The 24,983-nt window shown below is 37.6% G+C and overlaps 1 protein-coding gene and 1 long non-coding RNA gene across 4 annotated transcripts; both read left to right on the top strand.

Annotated features, from left to right (window-relative positions):
• The first annotated feature begins 102 nt into the window (after positions 1-102).
• On the top strand, positions 103-23,936 carry LOC115213000 (translocon-associated protein subunit beta). Of its 3 annotated transcripts, none has more exons than XM_029781896.2 (6): positions 103-178; positions 6,785-6,966; positions 11,532-11,630; positions 14,609-14,720; positions 16,348-16,425; positions 23,773-23,936. In XM_029781896.2, exons 2-6 carry the CDS (start codon positions 6,785-6,787, stop codon positions 23,881-23,883), a joined length of 582 nt encoding a protein of 193 aa, XP_029637756.1. In that variant the 5' UTR covers positions 103-178; the 3' UTR covers positions 23,884-23,936. The 3 variants fall into 3 exon arrangements, with proteins under 3 accessions (XP_029637756.1, XP_036359887.1, XP_029637757.2); XM_036503994.1 differs by lacking the exon at positions 103-178 and adding an exon at positions 358-396; XM_029781897.2 differs by lacking the exon at positions 103-178 and adding an exon at positions 5,815-5,895.
• On the top strand, positions 13,545-14,372 carry LOC118763954. Its single transcript, XR_004999724.1, has 2 exons — positions 13,545-14,026; positions 14,341-14,372. It is a non-coding gene; the product is annotated as an uncharacterized LOC118763954 (long non-coding RNA).
• Positions 23,937-24,983: the final 1,047 nt, after the last annotated feature.

Genomic DNA, 24,983 nt, shown 5'->3' with positions numbered 1-24,983 from the left:
GACAATCAGTTATATTTAAAATATTTTAGGAAAGATTTTATACACCTGTGTTATAGAATTTATTTGCGAAAAATAAACCAACCTAACTCAATATCGCAGTAAATTACATATTTGTTAATGTTAATATTAATGTTCCCACAATCCCACGTTCTTTTACACACTGCCAACACCGGTCATCGTAAGTTTATTGACACTCCTCCTTCGTGTTTCTCATATATTTACAGATTTGATCAGTTTTGTCGAACATATTGTTTAAATTCTTCAATATTATATTACCCGGATCGGTGTTATTCTATCATTTATCATAATTTCGTCTGCGATATATCGATACTTGCAGTCAACTTAAGCTCGCATCTGTTATTGTTGTTGCTAATGCTTACGTGGCATTTAACTCAGGCAAACGTTTAGGTCTCATGGTCCTTCGTAAATATAAACTGTTTAATCTTCGACGATTTACGTTTATTAAACTTCGTAAACATAAACAAAATCCGCTTTACTACGAAATCAGAGATATAATAAAAGAGCAGTATTTCCACTTGGCTGCATTTATTATTCAATTAATTGGTTCAAATCATCAACGGAATTGCACGTTTCTCAGTTGAAATGTTCATTCATTGGGTCTATTCTACACCAATATCTGGCTTCCTATTTAATGAGAAGATATTGTTTTTCCATCAAATTAACGAAAATAATTATTAATAGTTTTATCGTTTGTAAAAACGTCTGATTCGTTAAATTATTATTCGATTTTTCGTTATTATTTTTTTACTTTTCGACAAATTTCCCCCCGATTTACCTAAATAATCGTTATTTCTTGCCAGTTGTAAATCGCTATTTATTCCATGTGAAAATATCAATCGCAGTGTTTAGCTATAGATACCGAATCGCGAATAATTTTCAAGAACTGCAAACAAAAATGCTGACGGTGTAGGGCCCTTTGAGACAGCTTTTTAAGTAGAGAACATATTTTCACTGAAAAATGTTTATCAATTTGTTAATTTAGGGACAAAAACACGCTTCGATCATTCGATTACCTAAAAAAATTGGCAATACCTTCTAAGTTTGATGGTAAAACTTTAGATTTACTCAACATTTGGGAATATAGTTACAAAAAATATTATCCAATTATTTCGGTGTGTAAAATATTGCAACATATTTTTCTAGGTTCTGTGACAGATTTTTGGGCATTTGGTCCCGAAATTATTATTTCCTATTCCATATATTTTTTAACGCAATATTGCACATTTATTTTTGTTGTTATTTCTCAAATCATAAAACAAGAAAGGAATCCAATAATGGCAAATCAACAGGTAACTCGTGGTTTGGAGATATTCCACCATCTGAAAATTAAGGCCTAACACGGGACAAAATTATCGGTAAAAATTTACCAAATTATCTTCACTTGCAGATGTAAGGGAGAAAACAAGTTTGACTTGACAAAATAATCATTATAAGTGTATAACTGTTTTTTAAATTTGTTAACAAACATTCAGAACTACCAGATAGCAGTATTCTGTTACGTCTAGCACAATTGCTCAATCCATCTGGCTGTATGTAGGTTAACCAATCAACTATTGTTGTTCTTTGGCCTAAATCAGGGGTCTCCAAAGTGGTTGATATTGACCCCCTGGAGTCGGTAGGACTATTCAACGGGTCAATAAATGCACATCTACTTAATTATTATTATAATTTATTTATTTTCTTGTACATGCCTGGGGGTCAAGGATTCCATGAAGGGGTCGATAGTCTAAAAAGTTTGGAGGCCCCTGGCCTAAGTTATGCTTGAACAAGCAGGCTTATGATCATAATTATTTCAGGTGTGATCAACCTGTCTTTTTATGCTATTGGATTAGCTACCATTGCCTTATGTGTTCCTCCATTTTTAAAACAGTAGAGTGTTATTTGATGGTGATTTGGTTAATTTTGCTTTTTGTCAACAAGGATGTTGAGTAATTTCATAATAGGCTTACAGTGCTGTGTTCAGCACACCTTTAAGCACAAATAGTATTGAGCCCCACCATTCTTTATTACCCTGGTATACTATGGTGGTGTGTGAGGGCACATAGCCTTGTGGTTAGGGTGTTGCATTTATGATTGTGAGATCATGGTTTCAATTCCTAGACCAGGTGGTGCGTTGTGTTCTTGAGCAAAACACTTCATCTTGCTCTGTGATCACTTCAGCACCCGACACATGGTACACTGTGCATCTGTTCAGGTAAAGTCGATTTGAAGAAGGGAGTGAGCTTATGTACAGCACATACATTTGATCATTATAAACAGGTCATTTGCCTGAACACTCATGCATCATTTTTGACGGGAGAGTCCGTCATTGTTTCCATCACTCATACATGAGAATAGGATTCAGTTTATTTCTTTTAAACATCTTAATTGTACTGATTTGAGAAAGTTGAACTAGGTGTAAAAATCAGGAACCCTAATGTATTTGAGTAAATAGTGTTCTTTTTTCTAACTGGTTTGTAAAAACCCTTCGAAGTGGTGCTTCGGCGTGAGTGCAGTTATTCACTGCAGCCATATTGGGGTTCCATTTTCAAGGGTCTTTAATTAATTACTTTGACTTGCAGTTTATTTATTTCATCAATATCTATGTTTCAAATTACTCTTTTTACAAATGTTAGTTGGTAGAGCTGTATATGGACAGATTTAATGCCATGTCTCCTGTTACACAGGTGTCCTGATGGAAGAGATATAGTGCAATATAAAATGATGTAGGAGGGATTGAGTATGGTTAGATGAAAACCTATTTCTTAATAAGTGGGCAGATATTCAGAACATAAGAAAGAAGGTGATTGAGAGGTGCTTAACCTTCTAGCATTCAGATTAATATGTCAAGCGTAATGCTTATTTATTCACATGGTTTTGAGATTTCAGTGATGTGATTGTTTATTTTTAGTATGACATTGTTGGTTAGGTGTGTGGGGTTTGAACAGAAAACAGGTAAAATACTTGGGTCTAATATGGCTGGTTAACCCAACATAGTAATGATCCCATCAGGTTGTTTATGTATAAGCAACAAAGCAAGAACACAGGAAAAGAGTATGTGAGGAAAGAGAGTGCATATTCTGTCATTTATTTTGTATTCGCAATTCCTTCTGTCTCTATAAGATTTAGTAGTTTTGATAATGGAAAGAAAATTTAATGACATCCAAATTAGTAATGCATTCTTTCTGTTTATTTTATTCTGTTGAAGGAACCAGACAACTACTTTAATAATCAAAATCTTTCACTAAATAAGAACTACATACTGTCTGGTTTTCTCTTGATGTATACTCCTTATATAAGCTTCTGCACAGTTTCCATCTTATTTATTCCTCTCAAAGTATTATGCAATCTGAGGCTATAGTAGAAGATATTTGCCTAAGGTTCCATGCAGTGGGATTGAATCTGGACTATGTGATTGCAAAGCAAGTGTCTTAAACACACAACAAGCCAAGTGAGATTGTAGTCATGGCTGATGCAAGTGTTGTGTAACTGGCATGTAAAAATCACCCCTTAAATGTTGAGAACACCTGTTAAGCCAAGTGAAATCATAGCCATGGTCAATGCCAGTGTGGGTGGTATGTAAAAAACACCGTTCAAGCGCATGGCCAATGCCAGTATCATGTCAGTGACACCTGTGCCGGTGGCATGATAAAGCACCCACTACACTCTTGGAGTGGTTGGCATTAGGAAGGGCATCCAGCCATAGAAACCATGCCAAACCAGAATGGAACCTAGTGTAACTCCCCAGCTCACCAGTTTTCAGTCAAACCATCCAACCCATGCCAGCATGGAAAGCGAATGTTAAATAATGACAATAGGGGTGGAACTCATACACAAATGCAGTAAGTGTTGTTCTTAGTCAGAAGGAAATGTCAGCAATGAGTTTGAACACTTGATCTTGAATTGATTATCCAAAAGCTTATTCATTCAGACCATGATATTATTTTATAGAGGACTAAAAAGATTTTGAGGTTACTGTGTTTGGTTTAAGATCACCATCTAATCCTTGAGTGCCTTTAGAGGAGTTCACTTTGTTGTTAGCATTTAGACCAAACCTTGGACCAACTCATGCTAATATGCAAGCTAAGTTAGGTCAATCTGATCAGTATGGGAGAATCAGCTAAAGTCATGGGTTCTGCCTCTCCTAAATTAAGGGGAGATAAATTTTAAATGGTTAAAATTGGGATATTGGAACTGTGTAGGATTTTTTTCATTGGGATTTTACCTGTGTTGCATTCATTACATAAGGATATAATAAAGAAAGCGATAATTACTGAGTATACTTTAGCAACTTTTAAGGAATTTCCATTTTCTCTGAAATATTAATTACTAAGATTACGGAGATGTACTTGCATAGCAAGTGACCTGATCTGAGATCTTGTGCTGGAACAAAAACAATTGCAGCATGAAAGGTGTTTATAAGCCATTTAAGAAACACACAAAATCCATTAGATTCACTTCAACATTTAAATTTAATTTGTCAAAATATTTTCGTCACTTTGAGACTGCGACCTGTTCATTGACAAAATTCTGTACTGCAATGAATTACTAATTTATTGGGTACAGGTATAAATGCTCAAAGTAATTCCATGTTTATTACTAGCAACTTTTTTTTTTATTCATTTCAAACCATGGAAAATGGATGCATAATTATAATGATGGTAATAATGATGATTTTGGCAAAATAGAAAGTGGAGTTCATCTTGGTAGGATTTTAATTCAGAACTGAAAGAGATGTAACTAAATACCACAAAACATTTTCCTTTGTGCTCTACTAATTTGCCATCCAAATCCTTCTGAAATATTATAATCAGAAAATAGTCCAATATGTATTTTTTTATCCCCATGTTCTTTAACTGTTGGCCATCTAATATATCTCCTTAATTATTTAGGCCTTATTTTGAAAACTATATTGTACAATGTGAATGTTGTAGACTGCAATAAATCTTACCTTATTTTTTCCCTTTCATTACTCTCAATAAACATTTATGTTCCTTTCATAGGATTCTTAGTCACAACTTTTTGACTCTTAGAGTTGCAGATTCTTGTATTCAGAAGATTGTTTTATTAGATACTCCAAGATATTAGTTATTTTTCTCAACAGTAGTCGTGCCAGTCAAATGGCACTGGCATCGGCCACAGCTACACTTTCACTTGCCTCGACAGGTCTTCTCAAGCACGGCATATCACCCAACGTTTGAGGGGTGATTTTTACGTGCCAGTTATGCAACACTGGCATCAGCCATGACTACAATCTCACTTGGCTTGTCAGGTCTTCTCAAGTACAGCCTTGCCCCATCTATAAGTCATACCCTAGTTTTTTCAGCTAAATAATATTAAAAAAAAAAAATTTGTCAAAAAATGCATTTGATATAAAACACATTTTCTGTTACTAAGAATTATTTACAATTGAAGCTGCAGTTGACATGAAATGTTTTTGTAAATTAATCCCTCTGGATTACTAGAAATATAAGGGCTGCTACATTACACATGCATTTATGTTGAGAGATGCATTCCATACTGCATCAAAAAAAAAAAAAGCTATCAGCCTGATAGGCAAGCCTTCATTCCCAAACATTCTCTGAACCCTGCTCACCTTTCTGTAGGTTTGGTGTGGAATGACCATAGACTTTTCAGACCCTCTAAGACAGGTGAGGTGACATGGTTGTTTCTCCTACAGCTATTGTAATAATCTCTGCTTCTCTGAACTTGTTGATGCTTAAGCTATGCATATAAATACATTAGACACATCCCATTCTTCTTTTCTCAGCTTTTGTGCAAATTACAGATCCACTACTAAAATTTCTGTTGAATTCTTCCTCAGATATGATGCTTTTTGGGACTGTCATTGAATTTGTTATTTGTTTCTCATTAATAGGCAGAAGTGGCTGTGTGGTAAGTAGCTTGTTTACCAACCACATGGTTCCGGGTTCAGTCCCACAGCATGGCACCTTGGGCAAGTGTCTTCTACTATAGCCTTGACCAAAGCCTTGTGAGTGGATTTAGTAGACGGAAACTGAAAGAAACCCGTTGTATATATGTATATATATGTATGTGTTTGTATATATGTTCGTGTGTCTGTGTTTGTCCCCCCAACATCGCTTGACAACCGATGCTGGTGTGTTTACATCCCTGTAACTTAGCGGTTCAGCAAAAGAGACCAATAGAATAAGTACTAGGCTTACAAAGAATAAGTCCTAGGGTCAATTTGCTTGACTAAAGGTGGTTCTCCAGCATGGCTGCTGTCAAATGAGTGAAACAAGTAAAAGAGTAATACCCTGCAACAATTACATTAAGTGTGGCTCTGTGGTAAGAAGTTTGTTTCCAGCCACATGGTTCTGAGTTCAGTCCCACTGTAGCACCTTGAGCAAGTGGCTTCTGCTATAGCCTTGGGTTGACCAAAGCCTTGTAAATGGATTTGGTAGATAAGAACAATTTTCTTGTTACATTATATAATGTTTGACATTTCTCCAAATTTGAATTTATTTGAATTATATTTTTTAATCCCTCCCTCTATCTCCTATTTATTATTCCTGAAAGAGTTGTTGGGGTAGAGTTCTCAAGCACCTCCATAGGGTCTTACTTAGAAGCACCTGTCATTACACTTTCTGACTGAATTCATAAATATGACCAGTTTAGACTATGGATATTATTCCACCATCTCGTCTCCTGCTGAAGAATCTGTTTTGCAATTCTTTTCTTTGACATTTAAAAAAATATTTTTTAAATATAACAAACTTATGTTTCAACGTTATTTCACCTCAGTTATTTGTGTAATTTTCAGATGATGAATTCTCTGTCCTTACTGAGTGTTTCCTTAAGTTTCTTGTGTCTGTTTGCCCTGACGTTGGGAGCAGAAGATGAGAAAATTGCCAGATTGTTAGCATCTAAGAATGTTATGAATCAATATTTGGTTGAAGGAAAAGATGTAACTGTAGAATACAGGATCTTCAATGTTGGGGAAGCGTAAGTATTATGAACATATTAGTTCTTTTATTCTGTTATTGCTTAATTTTTATGTGCACTTGTTTTTGTTTATATTCTTCTGTTATTTAAACGATGTTAGAACTCAGTATGCTTACACTTTTTGATGGCTCTGAGGAAGTAATAGGATGTTGCACAAGCACTCAGCTCTCAGTGCACTGCTTCTTATGGTTGAAACAGTTGTAAGCTAATGAAGATGACTAATTAACTCCTGTGTGGTAAGAGACAGTCAAATGACTGAAACCAGTAAAAGAGTAAAGAGCATGTATCTATCATGGATAATGTCGTTCAATGATGCTTGAGGGTGATTCTGTCTCTTAAACCTATATATATATATATATATATACATACATCCATACACACACACACACACACACACACACATAGAGGAGGCATGTGGTTTAGTGGTTAGGGTGTTGGACTCATGCTCGTAAGATTGTGGTTTCGATTTTTGGATTGGGTTTTGCGTTGTATTCTTCATTTCACATGACTCCAGTCCACTCAGCTGGCAAAAATGAGTAATCCTGCAACGGTTCGGCATCCCTGCCTGGTGGGGAATTTATATGCCACGGAAACTGAAAGGAAACCAGCCCTTTATGAGTCAGTATGACTCGAAAAGGTAACTTTACTTTTTTTTAGATACACACACACACATCTAACATTATAGGTACATAAAATATTGATTTCTTATTGTCATTGGTCTCCATATTTACAGACAAGATGAAATGTCATTGTGTGACATTGATGTCTTTCTTAAAAATATTCTTTTCTACTCTAGGCACAAGGCCTGAAATTTTTGGGGAGGGGGCCCAGTTGATTAGATCAACCCCAGTATACAACTGGTACTTAATTTATCGATGCCGAAAGGATGAAAGGCAAAGTTGACTTTGGCGGAACTTGAACTCAGAACGTAAAGACAGACGAAATACTGCTATGCATTTCGCCTGGCATGCTTACGTTTCTGCCAGCTCACTGTCTTGTTTTTCTTAAAAAATATTAGCAATCTAAATGTAGCAGCTACAATTATAAACTGAAAGCAAGTTGCTTATTTGGCTTTCTGAAACTGTTTTATCCTTGACTGAGCTAGTATATAAAATGAAAAGCATTTCAACTACTGGGGCCATTCCATTTTTCTACAACTGCAGTGTGTCCTTCCTTTCTTAACCCTTTAGAATGTAAACCAGCTAGATCTGACCTCTCACATCTACCCTACAGTGTCATTTTAAATGTCTACAATCATATCATCAAAATTTCAAAGCTATGAGATGATGTATGATTAATTCAAGACACTGTGGATAATCAAATGGAAATTGTAGTTGTGATACCCGTGCCGGTGGTATGTAAAAAGCACCATCCAAACATGGCTGATGCCAGCACTGCCTTCACTGGCTTCTGTGCTGTTGGCACGTAAAAAGCACCAACCAATTGTGGCCATTGCCAGCCTTCCCTGGCACGTAAAAAGCATCCACTACACTCATGGAGTGGTTGGTGTTAGGAAGGGCATCCAACTGTAGAAACACTACCAGACCAGACTGGAGACTGGTGCAGCCTCCTGGCTTTCCAGACCCCGGTTGAACCGTCCAACCCATGCTAGCATGGAAAACGGATGTTAAACGATGATGATGATGGTGACTGTGAATAAATAAGCATTACATTTAGCAGAATAATGTGAATACTTAAGGGTGGAAGACAACAGGGTATGATTTGAGGATTTGGCTACTATTTCTAGGACTTTGAGTGACCACATGGAGGCATTTTGTCCTTTTGTCCACTCATTTAATACCTTTTGTTCATGCTGTTCTGGTTAAATAAATAAACACTACTGCATATTCCCATTCATATTACATTAAGTTTTGGCTGAGGTCTTTGTCTTTAAAATCCCTGTCTGCTATTAATTATTGTTTTGAAGAAAACTTAATGTGTTTATCTTAACACCAGTTGTGACCTTTATCGTAGATGATGTTTACACCAAGTTTATTTGGTGTAAACATCTTGTATAAAGGTCAGCACTGCAGAAAACCACATGTGTTTATACATGACACCAATGACACTGACCTTTATAAATGATGTTTACACCAAATTGATTTGGTTTTTGTGATTTTTTTTTCTTTTACTTATGTAAGATTTAGTTAAGCTTTCCGGAAATTGCTTTTCATTTCAATGTGATATTTTAATGAATATTATTAGCAAATTTATAAATTGCTGCCAGCATTTAGTTGGGTTTGCTTCTGTTTTGAGTTCGAATCACACCAAAGTCAGCCTTCCTCTTTATCAACTGTAGTACCAGTTGAGTACAGGTACATCTGCCCTGTAAATTTGAGATCTTTTAGTTGCTTTTAGAATCCAATGAGACATAACAAGGATGTTGCAGATTTAATATTTAGTGAATGAGGATATACTCTTTCACACTTCTAATGTTTCAGTCATTTGACTGTGGCCATGCTGGAGCACTGCCTTTAGTGGAGCAAATCGACCCCCAGGACTTATTCTATGTAAGCCTAGTACTTATTCTATCGGCCTCTTTTGCTGAACCGCTAAGTTATGGGGAAGCAAACACACCATCGGTTGTCAAGCGATGTTGGGGACACACACGCATGCGTGACAGTCTTCTTTCAGTTTCTGTCTACCAAATCCACTCACAAGGCTTTGGTCAGTCCGAGGCTATAGTAGAAGACACTTGCCCAAGGTGCCATGCAGTGGGACTGAACTTGGAGCCATGTGGTTGGTAAGCAAGTTACTTACCACACAGCCACTCCTGTATATTACAAAGGCAGAACACTAAGCAGTGACAAGTGAAATTGTAATGTTATTATCAGTTCAAATATGCTTGAAGGACGTTTGAACTTGGGAACAAGCTATTTACTATGTTTTGTCACTATGTTTTGCTGACAAATGGTGTGTATACACCTAGATCAGCTCACAGCGCCATCTACTTAGACTGTGAGATGCTAGCATTTCGAAGTAGTTATCTCCTCTTCGGTCACAGATACTAGGCAGACGACACTACGAGCTATGGTTCAAAATTAAGCAAAAGACAGAGACAGGTGAGGGATCAACAAACTATGTGTATTAGTTTGACACTCAAGAAAAATGGAAGAGTCTTTCATGTTTCAATCCTCTGCTGTTTGACAGAAAGGAATGAGGAGAGAAGGTAGATGAGAGGAAGAAAAAAAGCATGTCTGGATTAACAGTTGTACATGTTGAATATCTGGATGGTTTCTATGACAACAATTATCATGTGATCAACTCAGTAGAAACTGTGTAATTTATTTACTTAGGTTATTATGAACCTGAGTGATTGAGTAATTACACACACATACATACATACATACACACATACACAGACACATATAGATATATACTAGCAGAGGGTCCTGGCATTGTCTGGGAATGAAATTTTTCCTTACATATTGGAAGAAAAAAGCAAAATATGTTGTATAGAAATTTGTTATTCTAAATTCAATTTATTCTTCAATTGGGATACAATTTATTCTTTAATTGAGAAATCAATTCTGAATTCATAATATAAATAATAATAATAATAATAAAGGAAAGTACAAAATTCTACCACATATGTTGAAGGAAATTATGTAAGAGCTTCTAGGTAAATTACATTCCTTGTTTTCTGGTTTGTATCATAGACCAAGTCTTGCAAACTACCTACCCTGGAGCAACCAACAAAGTTGACCATGAAAAAATCGAGCCAGTAGATTCTAGAAATCAAACCTGGAGTGTGTGTGTGTGTGTGAGAGAGAGAACATTGTAAACAATGAATGAGATAGACTGGGAATGAAAATATTGTATAGATAAAAGCACATTGAAAACTATCTTGTATCGAATATTTATGTACTCTGTTATGTGGATTTGTCTTGGGAATTATGTTTAAGGTACATTTATATATGTGAAGGCACATGGCCTAGTGGCTGGGGTGTTGCACTTTTGATTGCAAGATTGCAGTTTCAATTCCTGAACTGAGTGCTGTATTAATATGGACTCTACTAAAAGTGTTGCATAACCCTTCAGTTTAATGTTAAATTGTTTTTATATATAACTTATTATAAATATATACACATATGTGTGTATATGTATGTATGTGTGAGTGTGTATATATAGAGGAGTGGACAGCGTGCTGTGACCAGTGGTGTCAAATGGACGCCTGACGGACTGGTCGGTCAAAGTGATCAAAGTGATATATATATATATATATATACACACAGAGTGGCCCAAAAGTAGGTTTACAGTTATTCATCTATCTCTTTTGCATTCATATATTAACAGTTTAGAAACCATTATTGCATGCTAATTTAGTTACTTGCAAGATAGAAATTTAAATGTAATAAAATGTTTTAAAGGAAATTTAAAGTGCCTACTTGATAACTGTAAACCTACTTTTGGGCCACCCTGTATATACATGTGGAAGGAGAGTTAAAATATTTAATAAAATAGATTAAAAATGTTGCATGCTTAATTGATGTCTTGTAAATTTTTTAATAAATGTCTGTTGAATCACCTAATAATGCAAATCTTTATTTTCATGCTACTTGCAGTACTGCTACAGATGTGAAACTGAAGGAAGAAGGATTCCCAGCAAGTGACTTCAGTCTCGTGCAAGGTTTCCTTGAAGTTCAGTGGGACAGAATTGCTCCGTATCTTTTTGCAATAACACTCATGAACCAGCCCTGAAAGGGCTGATATGTTTTTGTATTGTTATCCTTTATTTACTGTTAAAGCAACTAGTGTTACTTGTCATATGACAAATACTGTAAATCCTCGAGTATAATCCGCATTTTTACCCCAAAATTTAAAGGTCAAAATCCCTAGTGCGTACTATATACTAGGTTAAAAATGAAAATTATCTTCTAAGCAATGTCCAAGAATCTATTTGTTGTCCAGCAATGTTTATTCAGACGCATTTTGTGATGTCGTGTGAGAAAATACCTTAAGCTAAGCCTGAAAGCAATGAAGTCATAAAAGAATCATCCATAACTTGCAGTAAGCAACATTTATTAAATGTTATTACTGTTATTTCTTTATTTTCTGCAAACAAAATGCACAAAAAAGCTACACGTTTGCATCATGTTATATATACAATAATAATAAAATACCACTAAGCATTTTGCCTGGCGTGTTAACGATTCTGCCAGCTCACCACCTTTAATATATTCTTTTCTACAGCGCCCAAAATTTTTGGGGAGTGGGGAGCCAGTCGATTAGATTGATCCCAGTACACAACTGGTACTTAATTTATTGATCCTGAAAGGATGAAAGGCAAAGTTGACCTTGGCGGAATTTGAACTCAGAACGTAAAGACAGTCTAAATACTGCCAAGCATTTCGCTCGGCGTGCTAACGTTTCTGCCAGCTTGCCGCCTGGTATATTGCCAAAGGTCTCGATCACTTGTCACTGTGTCTGAGAGACCCAACATTTGAATGGTGCTTTCGAAGCTACAAGATAATGCTTGATTAACTTAAATCCATGTGTATAAATAAATATCACATTTGACAGAGAATAATCTGAATGCTAAAGTGTTAGGTCCTTGTAACTTAGTGTTTTGGCAAAAGAGGCTGATAGAATAAGAACCAGATGTTAAAGTATTGGGCTTGATTTGTTTGACTAAGCCTTTCATGGTGTTTGCCCCAGCATGGCTGTCTTCCAATAACTGAAACAAGTTGAAGATAAAAAAAATGACCTTAATGTATAATTAAATGAGCACTGAGAGAGTGCAAACCTCTGCCAAGGCAACACTAACGTTCTCTCAACAATTAGCCAGAGACAATTTTTAAAATGAGAATATCTGAAATAATCTCAACTGCTCCCACAAATGAGAATACTAAAAATGAATTTGACCGCTCTCAAAAATTAAGTAAAAATACCGGAAAAATAATCCAGAATCCTTGTCCGGTACCGGATCGATCCCAAAATCTAATCAGTTTGTGACAGTCACAAGGCCAAACATCCCTGTAAGTTTCATCCGAATCCATTCTGCGGTTCTTGAGATATCTTGTCCACGGACAAACAAACATGACTGAAAACAATACCTCTGCCTTAGCAAAGGCAGAGGTAATAAATGAAATTTCTCATCTGTTTAATTTCTGTAACTCCTTTGTCATTTACTTTCTCTCTTTCTCTCGCACTTTATGTGTGTGTGTGTGTGAGAGAGAGAGAGAATAGGAGTCCTTTACTCATTGCCTACCACCAAACCTCAGGTGTGCACTTATCTGGCGTTTCTTATGGAAAAAAACCAACCGTTTATTATAGAAATGTTTTTGTCAAGTTATAGACGTAGGAGTGGCTGTGTGGTAAGTAGCTTGCTTACAAACCACATGATTCCGGGTTCAGTCCCACTGTGTGGCATCTTGGGCAAGCGTCTGTGTGGATTTGGTTGACAGAAATCGAAAGAAGTCCGTCGTATATATGTGTATATATATATATATATATATATATGTATGTGTGTGTCTGTGTTTGTCCCTCCAACATCTCTTGACAACCGATGCTGGTGTGTTTACGCCCCCGTAACTTAGCGGTTCGGCAAAAGAGACTAGGCTTACAAAGAATAAGTCCTGGGGGTCTCTAGGTTTATCTTATCGCTGTATGTGATAAATATGATATTGCTCTAGAGATTTGACTATTGTTATGGTATAATTTAATCTCCAATGAAAGTAATTAAGCTATTGAAAAGTTACGTGAAGGGCTTGACTTCATGCAGTAATTCCAGAGATAATGTATTTATCAACCGTCTACCTTACCATGCTCGCTTGTTGACGTATTACAGGATACTTTGACTATTTATAGCAGCAAACTCTAACGCCAATATTATTATGATTATATAATATGTATTTAAGTCATTGTGAATAGGATACAAATTATCTTAAGCTCTAAACATTAAGCGTCATTACTTTTATTTTTGTCGGAGCCTGTGAGACCAGCGTCTAACAATTTTATTCCGTTTACGTAGACGCCTTTAAAATAGTTACCTCCCTTGAACGAACACTTTCCATACCTACATATACTAAGAATCGCGTAGTTCTGTGCTCTTTGCAAGGTTTGTTTGTTCCTTCTCGAGCCATGCCTGGCTCATAAGGACCAGTTTCCCAGTTTCCTTGGCGTATAGGTTCCTCACCTGGACGGGACGCCGGTCCGTCGCGGGTGAGCTGCAAGATGCAGGAGGAAAGAAGAGAAAGTTGTGGCGAAAGACTCAGCAGAAGCTTCACCATTACCTTCTGCCGGAGTCGCGTGGAGCTTAGATGTCTCACTCATAAACACACACATCGCCCGGTCTGAGATTCGAACCTGTGATCCATCGACCGCGAGTCCGCTGCTCTAACCACTAGGCCATGTGCCTCCACACTTTGCGAGGTGGTAAACTGTTTTTCTCCAGTGGAAAGGCAGTTAATAAGAAAGGTAAAAACACTTTGTAATGGAGCAGTGTACTAGCTGGAAACTAATAAGGATTCTCGTGATTTACGATAATATGAACAAATTCTTACATAGACTGTTGTTTTGTCTTTAAATCTGTGACTACTTTTCAACTTTGTTTCAGTTTAATTTCGAAAGATTGTTTTCATGTGTGTCTGTCTATTTTTGCCCTTTCTATTTGATATTTTTTCCTTGACAATTACCTCAGTAAGAGCAATGTTACACATGCGGTCGTTATGAAACCTCTAAAGTTTGGATTTTTCAATTTCACTGCTGCACAGTTGACATATCTTCCAAAAGATGATGCTGAAGAAAGAATGGTGTGTATATTTTTCTAAGAAATTCACCTCCACCTTGAAACACATCATGTATTTTTAAATACCATCTTTAAAAAACAACTACTATTATCGTGTGTAATCAGAAAATTCTCTTGTTTTAGACATTTGATATCTGAACTATTGGAATCGTTAAGTTTTCATGTTAGCACTTTACATTGTAAATGGATTCTTAGTTCTTTTTAAATTTCATCTGTTGACAATTAATTTGATGGTAAGAAAGTGGCAAGCTGGCAGAATCGTTTGCGTGCCAGATGAAGTGTTTAGTAGCATTTCTTCTGGTTTTACATTCTGAGTTCAAGTTTCAGTGAAGTTGACTTTGTCTTTCATCCTTTCAGGGTCGATAAAATAAGCACCGACCAAGTCCTGGGGTTGATGCAATCAACTAACCTTCTCCTCTCAAATTTCAGATTAGCTAAGATGCTCGAACTTTTTGCATTTGCTTCAGTGAAATGCTACTCACATGTAGAGGGCATTGCACAAGCCTCCTTGAGAGGACGAGTGTCTCAATCTTCATGTCACTGATTTTCATTCCTGCTGAAAAGTGCTTGGCAGCAAACCTATTGAGTGCATGTTAGAAATCACTTTTTGACGAGTTGAATAGTAGCATCATCATCATCATCATCGTTTAACGTCCGTTTTCCGCGCTAGCACGGGTTGGACGGTTTCGACCGGGGTCTGGGGAGCTAGGGACTGCCCCAGGCTCCAGTCTAGTCTGGCAGTGTTTCTACAGCTGGATGCCCTTCCTAACGCCAACCACTCCGCGAGTGTAGTGGGTGTTTTTTACGTGCCACCTGCACAGGTGCCAGAGGGGTCTGGCATCGGCCACGTTCGGATGGTGCTTTTTATATGGGGGGGGTGTGCAGAAATATAGGGGAGCACCAGTGGGGAGGGGTGGTTCAGAGAAATGATGACAGGTTCTAGGCAAGTAGAACGTAGGATATCAAGAGAGGGGTAATGCATGGTGAAATAGCGTATTGAAGAGGGGTTCGAAGAGTAGACACCTATAAGACTGATCCTACGCCCTCTTGTCTCGATACCACTTCCATCCTGGCTGTACATGTTAATTCTGTCCATAAAGATTTTGAACATGAGAGGTAACAGTACACACTCTTGGCAGAGTCCAACACCAACATTGAATGGTTTCAACTCAGCATCATTTATAAGAATAAAAAAATGTTGGGGCATGTGGTAAGAATATCCCAGAAGGTTTTACAGGCAAAATCAACTAGCAGGAGACCCAGCTGTTGTCCACGAGTAAGAGAGTTGGATAACATCCATGAGCTCAGTCAGTTTCACTTGAAGATCCAGCTGGATCAGTTGGAAATGGGTGCTTCTGACAGGACTTGATGGAAGGTATGCTTGAGGACTTTGCCCCCATGACCCTCCCAGGAATAAGTGGTTGAAGTTATTGAAATGAATAATTAGTTATAATAAAGAGATTTCTGATTGAAGAACATTTTATTTGTTTTTCTTTTATTTTGTAAGAAAGAACAAATATTACAATATTTAAAAGAATTTTTTTTTTTTTGCAAAATAATACCAAAAGACTTGTTAAAGGAAATATGTTGATCACTCACTACTACAGACTAATGTAACCTTTTGCTTGTAGATTGGTTATACCAGCGCTCCAGGAGAAGGTGGAATTATAAATCAAAAAGAATTTGAAAGAAGATTCTCGCCGCATGTGGTAAGTGTAACTGCCCTGTTTGCACCCTTTCTCCTATACTTGTTGAGGCAGTCACATAGCAGTTCAATATGAGTTACTCTTGGGAATTCTCAAATGCTTAGGACTTGGGTTACATATCAGAATCTGTTGAAGAATTGCAGAGAAAGTTCCAGACTTAGAAGAATGGTTTCGAATCCAAAGGTTTGCTGGTTAACATAGCAAAGATCCGTTTGACAGTTGAGTCGGAGAGAATACAAAATTTTAATGGTGCATGGCAAGTGAGCTGGGGTAGTATGTAGAAAGGGAGTTGGTAAGAACTTATCATGTAGGCATAGGAGAGGTTGTGTGGTAAGTAGCTTGCTTATGAACCACATGTTTCCGGGTTCAGTCCCACTGCGTGGCATCTTGGGCGAGTATCTTCTACTATAGCCTTGTGAGTGGATTTGGTAGACGGAAACTGGAAAAAGCCCATCGTATATATATATATATATATATATATATATATATATATATATGTGTGTGTCTGTGTTTGGGGCCCCAACATCGCCTGACAACCATTGCTGGTGTGTTTATGTCCTTGTAGCTTAGTTGTTCGGCGAAAGAGACCGATAGAATAAGTACTAAGTTTACAAAGAATAAGTCCTGTGGTCGATTTGCTTGACTGGCGCTGCTCCAGTATGGCCACAGTCACATGACTGAAGCGAGTAAAAGAGTAAGAGATTCTGATATGTAATCCAAGTCCTCAGCATTGTAAGCAGTAAATACAGAAAAGGTGCAGTTGGATCTCTGGCAAGCTGACAATGAACCCGAAACTTCAGAGGTGAAAGAATTATTAAAGTAAGGGAACTCATAAAATTATACTTATAGTTTGCTAAGGAAATTTACTTTATGTTCTTTGCATTTTCTATTACTTCAGTAATTTAATCAGTGTTGGAAGTAGATGTAGCAGAATGAGGATAGAGAAAGTTTAGGGATCTGTTCCTGTGTTAGCAACAATAGATTTCTCCCTCTGTGTGAAAGACAGATTCTTTGAAGCAAGAGAAGTATTAGCTACAGGGTTGTAAGGCTTGAGCGTTGAATGATGTACAGTATTTTTTGAAGCTGGAGAAAAATACTACTAGCATTATTTGTTGGATGTGCAATGTTAGCATACACAAAAAAAGCGGAAGAGAAATTTGGGAAGCAAAGCAACCAAAATGTGCAAGGGAGACAACTGAGCTGGTATGGCAGTGTCATATACCTGAAGACTGAGTATTGGGTGATGATAAACTGCTGTGTTGCCTGTGAAGAAATGCAGTCTTAAGATACTGTGTTGCATAGTGGAAACGATACTTGGTAATATGCTTTATGATAGATCAAGAGTTCTCAACCATTTTTTTTATCTATGGACCCCTTTGGTTATTATTTTATTCTGGTGGACCCCCAGAGCTATTTAATGTTATAGAAACTTCTTTTAAAATTCCTGTTTGTCACACATTAACTTGTGTAGGTTAAACTATGTAAAATGTTAGAGGAAAAAACCTAGTTGTTTCTTGTAATACATACCAATACATATAAAGCAAAATTTTTTCGGGGGCCCTTAAAATACTATTGTGGATCCCCAATTTACTATTTTGTTGTGTAGACCCCCAAAATCTTATACAGACCCTCAGGGGTCATATGAACCCCAGTTGAGAATCACTCACTGTGATAGATCTTTTCACCTGATACTGCCATGGGAAAATAGTTGTTAGTACAATTACGAATGATGATGATGCAACTACTGCTGTATATATGTGTATTTTCAGTGGCGTAGGAATAGGCATTTAGATGGGGTGAGGATAAATCCCACTGGCTGCACAAACCCCCATATAACCTAGTTACAATCATTCAAGCATATTGATGCTCTATTCTGTATGTTCAGGCCTGTGCTTCTGTGTGTGTGTGTTTATTTGAAAAAGACTTGATAGAATTACCAGAATTATTAGAATGTCAGACAAAATGTTTTATTAAATTTGGTTCTGGCCTTTTATGTTCTGAGTTCAAATCTTGCTATGGTTAGCTTTGCATTTCATCCTTCTGTGCAGATAAAACAAAGTATCAGTCAAGTACTGGGTAAATTTAACTCTTTTGTTACCATATTTCATTTGAAATATAGTACCTTAATTTCAATTGATTTAAAAATATATAGAAGCAAACTAGCTGAGTTCCTTTTGAGCATTGGGCCTGATGTAGGCAAAGTAGCTGAGTTCCTTTCGAGTTTTGGGCCTCACAGAGGCAATAACCAAGACCTTTAGTAGTTTCATGCTTGAAAAGAAGACCCATTAGGTTGAGCAAAATCACAGTTGTGGCAGATACTGGTGTCACGCAAATGAATTAAAATAACTTATTAATTAACCTGGTGATTGGAATATAAATTAACATGGAATTTTGATGAAAGAATTTTTACATTGGGATTAGTTGTGTACATTCATTCATCTATCATTAATCTCTTATTGATTAGGTTAAACCTTATTATCTAATTTTAAGATTAAGCCTTTCTAATAAGCGAGAATTTATCAGAAGGCCTCCAGGAAAGCAAAATGACCCATGTTACACAACGAAAGCAGTGAAGTTTGGTGGGTAAGAGTCTGATGTTTTGGGGATACATAAAAAAGTGATGGTTCAAGAAAGTTGGTTAAAATTGATGGTAACTTGTATAGTACCCAATACATTCAGTTGTTGGAGGACAATTTGATACCAGACTTGGATGAAGGTGAGATTTTTCAGCATGATTGAGCTCCATGTCACAGACTGAGTGCTACACAACAGAGTCTGGCTGATGAAGGTGTTACCATATTGAAAGATTGGCCAGTTCAGAGCCCTGACTTAAATATCATCGAGCAAATGTGGACAGAGCTAAAGAGAAGAGTTTGTCAGAAGAATCCATTGCAATTTTGAAGAGCTGTAATAAATTTTCATTATAGACATTTTTCTATTTTAAAACACTGTATCTTAATTGGTTTATGTGAGGTGGCCGAAAACTTTTGCACGGCCATTTTTGGTGGTCGTCTTACATCATCCCCTCTCATTCACAATCACAACTACAAAATATAATGAGGCACCTGTGCCTGTGGCACGTAAAAAGCACCCACTACACTCACGGAGTGGTTGGCGTTAGGAAGGGCATCCAGCTGTAGAAACACTGCCATTTCAGACTGGAGCCTGGTTCAGCCACCTGGCTTCCCAAACCCTGGTTGAACCATCCAGCCCATGCTAGCATGGAAAACAGATGTTAAACAATGATGATGACGATGAAGTATGGAAATGACACCAACTGGGACAATGCTTCATCTGTAAAAAAAGCAATACAAAACATCCACTTATAAGTTGGCAATTAGTAGAAATTTACAATAGTTTTAAGTGGCTACTGTATATTGTGAGTACTTTGACACAGATTCTGAGCTATTGTGCTTTTAATAAAATGTTTTTCATACTGAAGTTCCTGTTCCATAGCACAATCATCATCATCATCGTTTAACGTCCGTTTTCCGCGCTAGCACGGGTTGGACGGTTTCGACCGGGGTCTGGGGAGCTCGGGACTGCCCCAGGCTCCAGTCTAGTCTGGCAGTGTTTCTACAGCTGGATGCCCTTCCTAACGCTAACCACTCCGCGAGTGTAGTGGGTGCTTTTTACGTGCCACCTGCACAGGTGCCAGAGGGGTCTGGCATCGGCCACGTTCGGATGGTGCTTTTTATGTGTGGGGGGGGTGCAGAAATATAGGGGAGCACCAGTGGGGAGGGGTGGTTCAGAGAAATGATGACAGGTTCTAGGCAAGTAGAATGTAGGATATCGAGAGAGGGGTAATGCATGGTGAAATAGCGTATTGAAGAGGGGGGTTCGAAGAGTAGACACCTATAATGGTGGTGGGAGAAGCGACATCCGGTATAGATGGAGCAAAATATAGAGATATCCGGTATTGGTGGTGGGGGTGGGAGGGCTGGCGCACCGCGCATTGGGAGATGAGGTTTTAGGCGGCAGAAAGAAGACAGGATTGAGATGAAATGCTTTGCGGTGGTGTGAATAAGTTTTTGTGAGTGAAAGTTTTTATGCTTCAGCTAGCATTTGAGACGAAAGACAACGATAACGCTATTAGATGGGGATACAATAATAATAAGGCTTGCAAAAACAATGAAAAGAGGAAACAGGTCGGGAACTTAGCTGATGTTTTTTTTTTTCATCCCGCGGAAGCGAGTGAAGGTGAGATATATACCGAGAGAGAGAGAGAGAAGAGAGAGAGAGAGAGAGAGAGAGAGAGAGAGAGAGAGACAGTGAAAACAGAGGGAGAACCGACACCACATAGCGAGAGAGAGAATTGGGAGATGAGGTTTTAGGCGGCAGAAGAAAGAAGACAGGATTGGATGAAATGCTTTGCGGTGGTGTGAATAAGTTTTTGTGAGTGAAAGTTTTTATGCTTCAGCTAGCATTTGAGACGAAAGACAACGATAACGCTATTAGATGGGGATACAATATAATAAGGCTTGCAAAAACAATGAAAAGAGGAAACAGGTCGGGAACTTAGCTGATGTTTTTTTTTTTCATCCCGCGGAAGCGAGTGAAGGTGAGATATATACCGAGAGAGAGAGAGAGAGAGAGATAGAGAGAGAGAGAGAGAGAGAGACAGTGAAAACAGAGGGAGAACCGACACCACATAGCGAGAGAGAGAATTGGGAGATGAGGTTTTAGGCGGCAGAAAGAAGACAGGATTGAGATGAAATGCTTTGCGGTGGTGTGAATAAGTTTTTGTGAGTGAAAGTTTTTATGCTTCAGCTAGCATTTGAGACGAAAGACAACGATAACGCTATTAGATGGGGATACAATAATAATAAGGCTTGCAAAAACAATGAAAAGAGGAAACAGGTCGGGAACTTAGCTGATGTTTTTTTTTTTCATCCTGCGGAAGCGAGTGAAGGAGAGATATATACCGAGAGAGAGAGAGAGAGAGAGAGACAGTGAAAACAGAGGGAGAACCGACACCACATAGCGAGAGAGAGAATTGGGAGATGAGGTTTTAGGCGGCAGAAAGAAGACAGGATTGAGATGAAATGCTTTGCGGTGGTGTGAATAAGTTTTTGGTGTGCTGGGTTTGATAAAGAGTTGTTAATTGTTCTCTCTTACTAGTATCAAAACACACATGTTGGATTTATGACAAATAAATGCAGCTGTTGGGATTGATCATATATCTGTTAGGGAAGTTTTCCTGTTGTCGTTCAGCTCCAGGCTAACCTTGACAGAGCAGATAAAAACCATTCACAGCTGTATCCATCCTGACATTTTGGGGATATCTAGGACTACATTGTTTTATGCCTTATTGATGGTGAGGTCTGCTTTGAGAGAGGTTTGGCTGCTGTTTCTAACACATCATGTGACAATACAAAGGCTCCTTCAATTAGTATATTTAGAGACTTGTGTAGAAACAAAGTTTGGTATGTTTCTTTTTTATTGATTAAATGTGGTTAAGACTTTGAAGCACAAAATAAGCTTGTTGATTTTTATGACAAGCCTATATTAATGTTGAATTTTTGGGATACTTTTTTTAGATACTAACCACATATTCTAAGTAAGGAATATACAAAATAGTACCTTTTTTTTTAAAGAAGTTTTGTTGGTAGTGAATCCTTGTTATGTAAAGGAGAGAGGTATTTTAACAAGTTGTGTAATAACTCTAGTTTCTAGCACACAACCTATTATTTTCATAAGCACCCAGTTAGCAACTCTTGTGTGATTGCATAATGAACTACGGTAAAGGTAGCGAGCTGGCAGAAACATTAGCAGGTGGTGAGCTGGTAGAAACGTTAGCACACCCGGCAAAATGCTCAGCGGTATTTCGTCTGCTGTTACATTCTGAGTTCAAATTCTGCCGAGGTCGACTTTGCCTTTCAGCCTTTCGGGGTCGATAAATTAAGTACCAGTTATGCACTGGGGTCGATGTAATTGACTTAATCCCTTTGTCCTTGTTTGTCTTCTCTGTGTTTAGCCCCTTGTGGGTAGTAAAGAAATAGGTATTTCGTCTGTCTTTACATTCTGCATTCAAATTCCACCGAGGTCGATTTTGCCTTTCATCTTTTCGGTGTAGATAAATTAAGAACCAGTTATGCACTGGGGTCGATGTAATTGACTTAATCCCTTTGTCTGTCCTTATTTAGCTCCTTGTGGGCAATAAAGAAATAAGAAACATTAGCAGGCCAGGTGAAGTGCTTAGCAGTATTTTGCCTGTTGCTATGTTCTGAGTTCAAATTTCGCTGAGATCGACTTTGCTTTTCATCCTTTTGGGGTCAATAAATTAAGTACCAGTTGCATACTGGGGTCGATCAAATTGATTGCCCCACCCCTTCCCAAAATTTCAGGCTTTGTAAAAGGATTATGGGCTAGGGCAAAGAAAAAAGCATAGGGTTCACTACCAATTCTAATCCTGTTTTCTGTCCACAGCCAAGTGCAGACTTTGTATTATTGTCTTGAAATAGTAATAAAACTCACTTCATCATCATTTTACATCCGCTTTCCATGCTGTCATTAGTCAGACAGGACATCTTGGCCTTCATCATCTTAGATGAAATGGGGTCTGCATCCTGCTTCTATGTCTCATTTCTAGGGTAGTTTTGACAGATGTATGTCTTTCTAATACCAGTCACTTTACATAATGTGTTTGGATTCATTTTAATCATAGCACCAGCCCCAGAGAAGTTGCCTTGTCCTTAGCAAAACTAAACAGTCTCTTTGCTCTGTCTCTGTTCATTTCAAGCAATGACTGAAAGGGTGAATAGAAGGGCAAGTAATGAAGGAGAGAGAACTAGGGCAAGAGGATGCTAAAAGAGGGATTACACAGGTACATTAAGTTAAGGATGAACTATTAAGATTTTTGACTTTTTTGTTGAGGGTCCAAATTTATGTTAAAATAAAATAGTGTACATTTAAACTCAACTAAAAAGTCAAAAATCTTAATAGTTCATCCTTAGCTTAATGTACCTGTGTAATAGTCAACCAAATCCCTCTTTTAGCATCCTCTTGCCCTAGTTCTCTCTCTTTCTCTCTCTCCTTCATTACTTGCCCTTCTATTCACCCTTTCGGTCATTGCTTGAAATGAACAAAGATAGAGCAAAGAGACTGTTTAGTTTTGCTAAAGACAAGGCAACTTCTCTGGGGCTGGTGCTATGATTAAAATGAATCTAAACACATTATGTAAAGTGACTGGTATTAGAAAGGACATGCATCTGTCAAAATATGTTGTCTATTGACTTTTTATACATGCTAGGCCACTGGTGGTGAAATTTCTAAAAATATTCACCATCCTATATATTTACACACACACACACATATATATATTTATATATTGTTTTTGCTTTCTTTTAGCTTGATTGGCTGATATTTGCTATTATGACCTTGCCTTCTCTTGGAATACCCTACATGCTTTGGTACCGCAGCAAAAGGAAATACGACAATGTACGATCAAAACGGAACTGACACTGTTGTAATTTAATATAGAATTTATAAAATAAAATAATTTTTTTTACAAATCGTTTTCTAAGTGTTTTCATTGAAGCGAAGCAAAGAATTATTTTTCTGGTTTGTTCTATGAAACAAAGGAGAGAGGGGCGAGAAAGAAAGAGAAAATACGCACAGCCCTTGACTGCTATCATATTCCCCAACATATCAGGGAAATAATCAGCAGTTATTTTGGAGGTATCCAGTTACGTTTCAGGACAGCCCATTTTACAACTCGGTGGCAAGACCTTGAGAAAGGCATCATAACTAGGTGCATGATTTCTCTCATTTTTTTCATCAAGGGTATATATATCTCCTCATATCAACAACTGATATAGAAGCCCAAGGACCAACAATGGAATCAGGCAGCTGTCAGCACCCAATAAGGGGCTTCGTGGATGATATTACGGTAACAACTGCAGTACATGTGGATGCAGAAAGAGTGCTGACTTCGCTAGAACACATGGGGACATGGGCCAGAATGAAGTTTAAGCTCCCTAAATCGAGGAGCATGGGGATCAGGGGTGGGGGTAAGGAAACCAACAAAATCAGGCTGCAAGTGCAAGGAGAGGCCATTCTATTCCATTCGAAATAAGGAGTAGATAGACAGCTGGCAACTGATGAAGGGTCCATTCTCTGTGTTAACTTGTCCTGTTTTCCATTTTTTCTCGTTGTTTAAGTATTTCACCCGGTTTTCCCTCGTTTGTTTACGTATTTCATATTATTTGCACCGTTGGTGACGTCTAGTACCCATATATGCATGTATATACATACATACATACATACACACACACACACACATGTATATGTTATAATTTACTATTTAATTGAACGCGATGCATCCATTTCCGCACACACAGCGTTCAAAAAAAAAACCCACACATTTCAGCGCTTCTGATAAAGAAACAAATATTTGTTTACATTTATACTCACAATGTTAATGTAGTTTACTGTCGCAAAAAAATCGAAAGTAAACTCTCCAACAACAACAACAACAAAAGCGGAAGTGATGACGGACAATTTACTTTCACTACTAGTCCCATATTGTCAACAGTTTCTTGGTAAGCATCCACTGCCTT

Source organism: Octopus sinensis, linkage group LG6, assembly GCF_006345805.1.
Source record: "Octopus sinensis linkage group LG6, ASM634580v1, whole genome shotgun sequence".
Classification (NCBI taxonomy): domain Eukaryota; kingdom Metazoa; phylum Mollusca; class Cephalopoda; order Octopoda; family Octopodidae; genus Octopus; species Octopus sinensis.
This window is presented reverse-complemented; position numbering and strand designations above follow the sequence as displayed.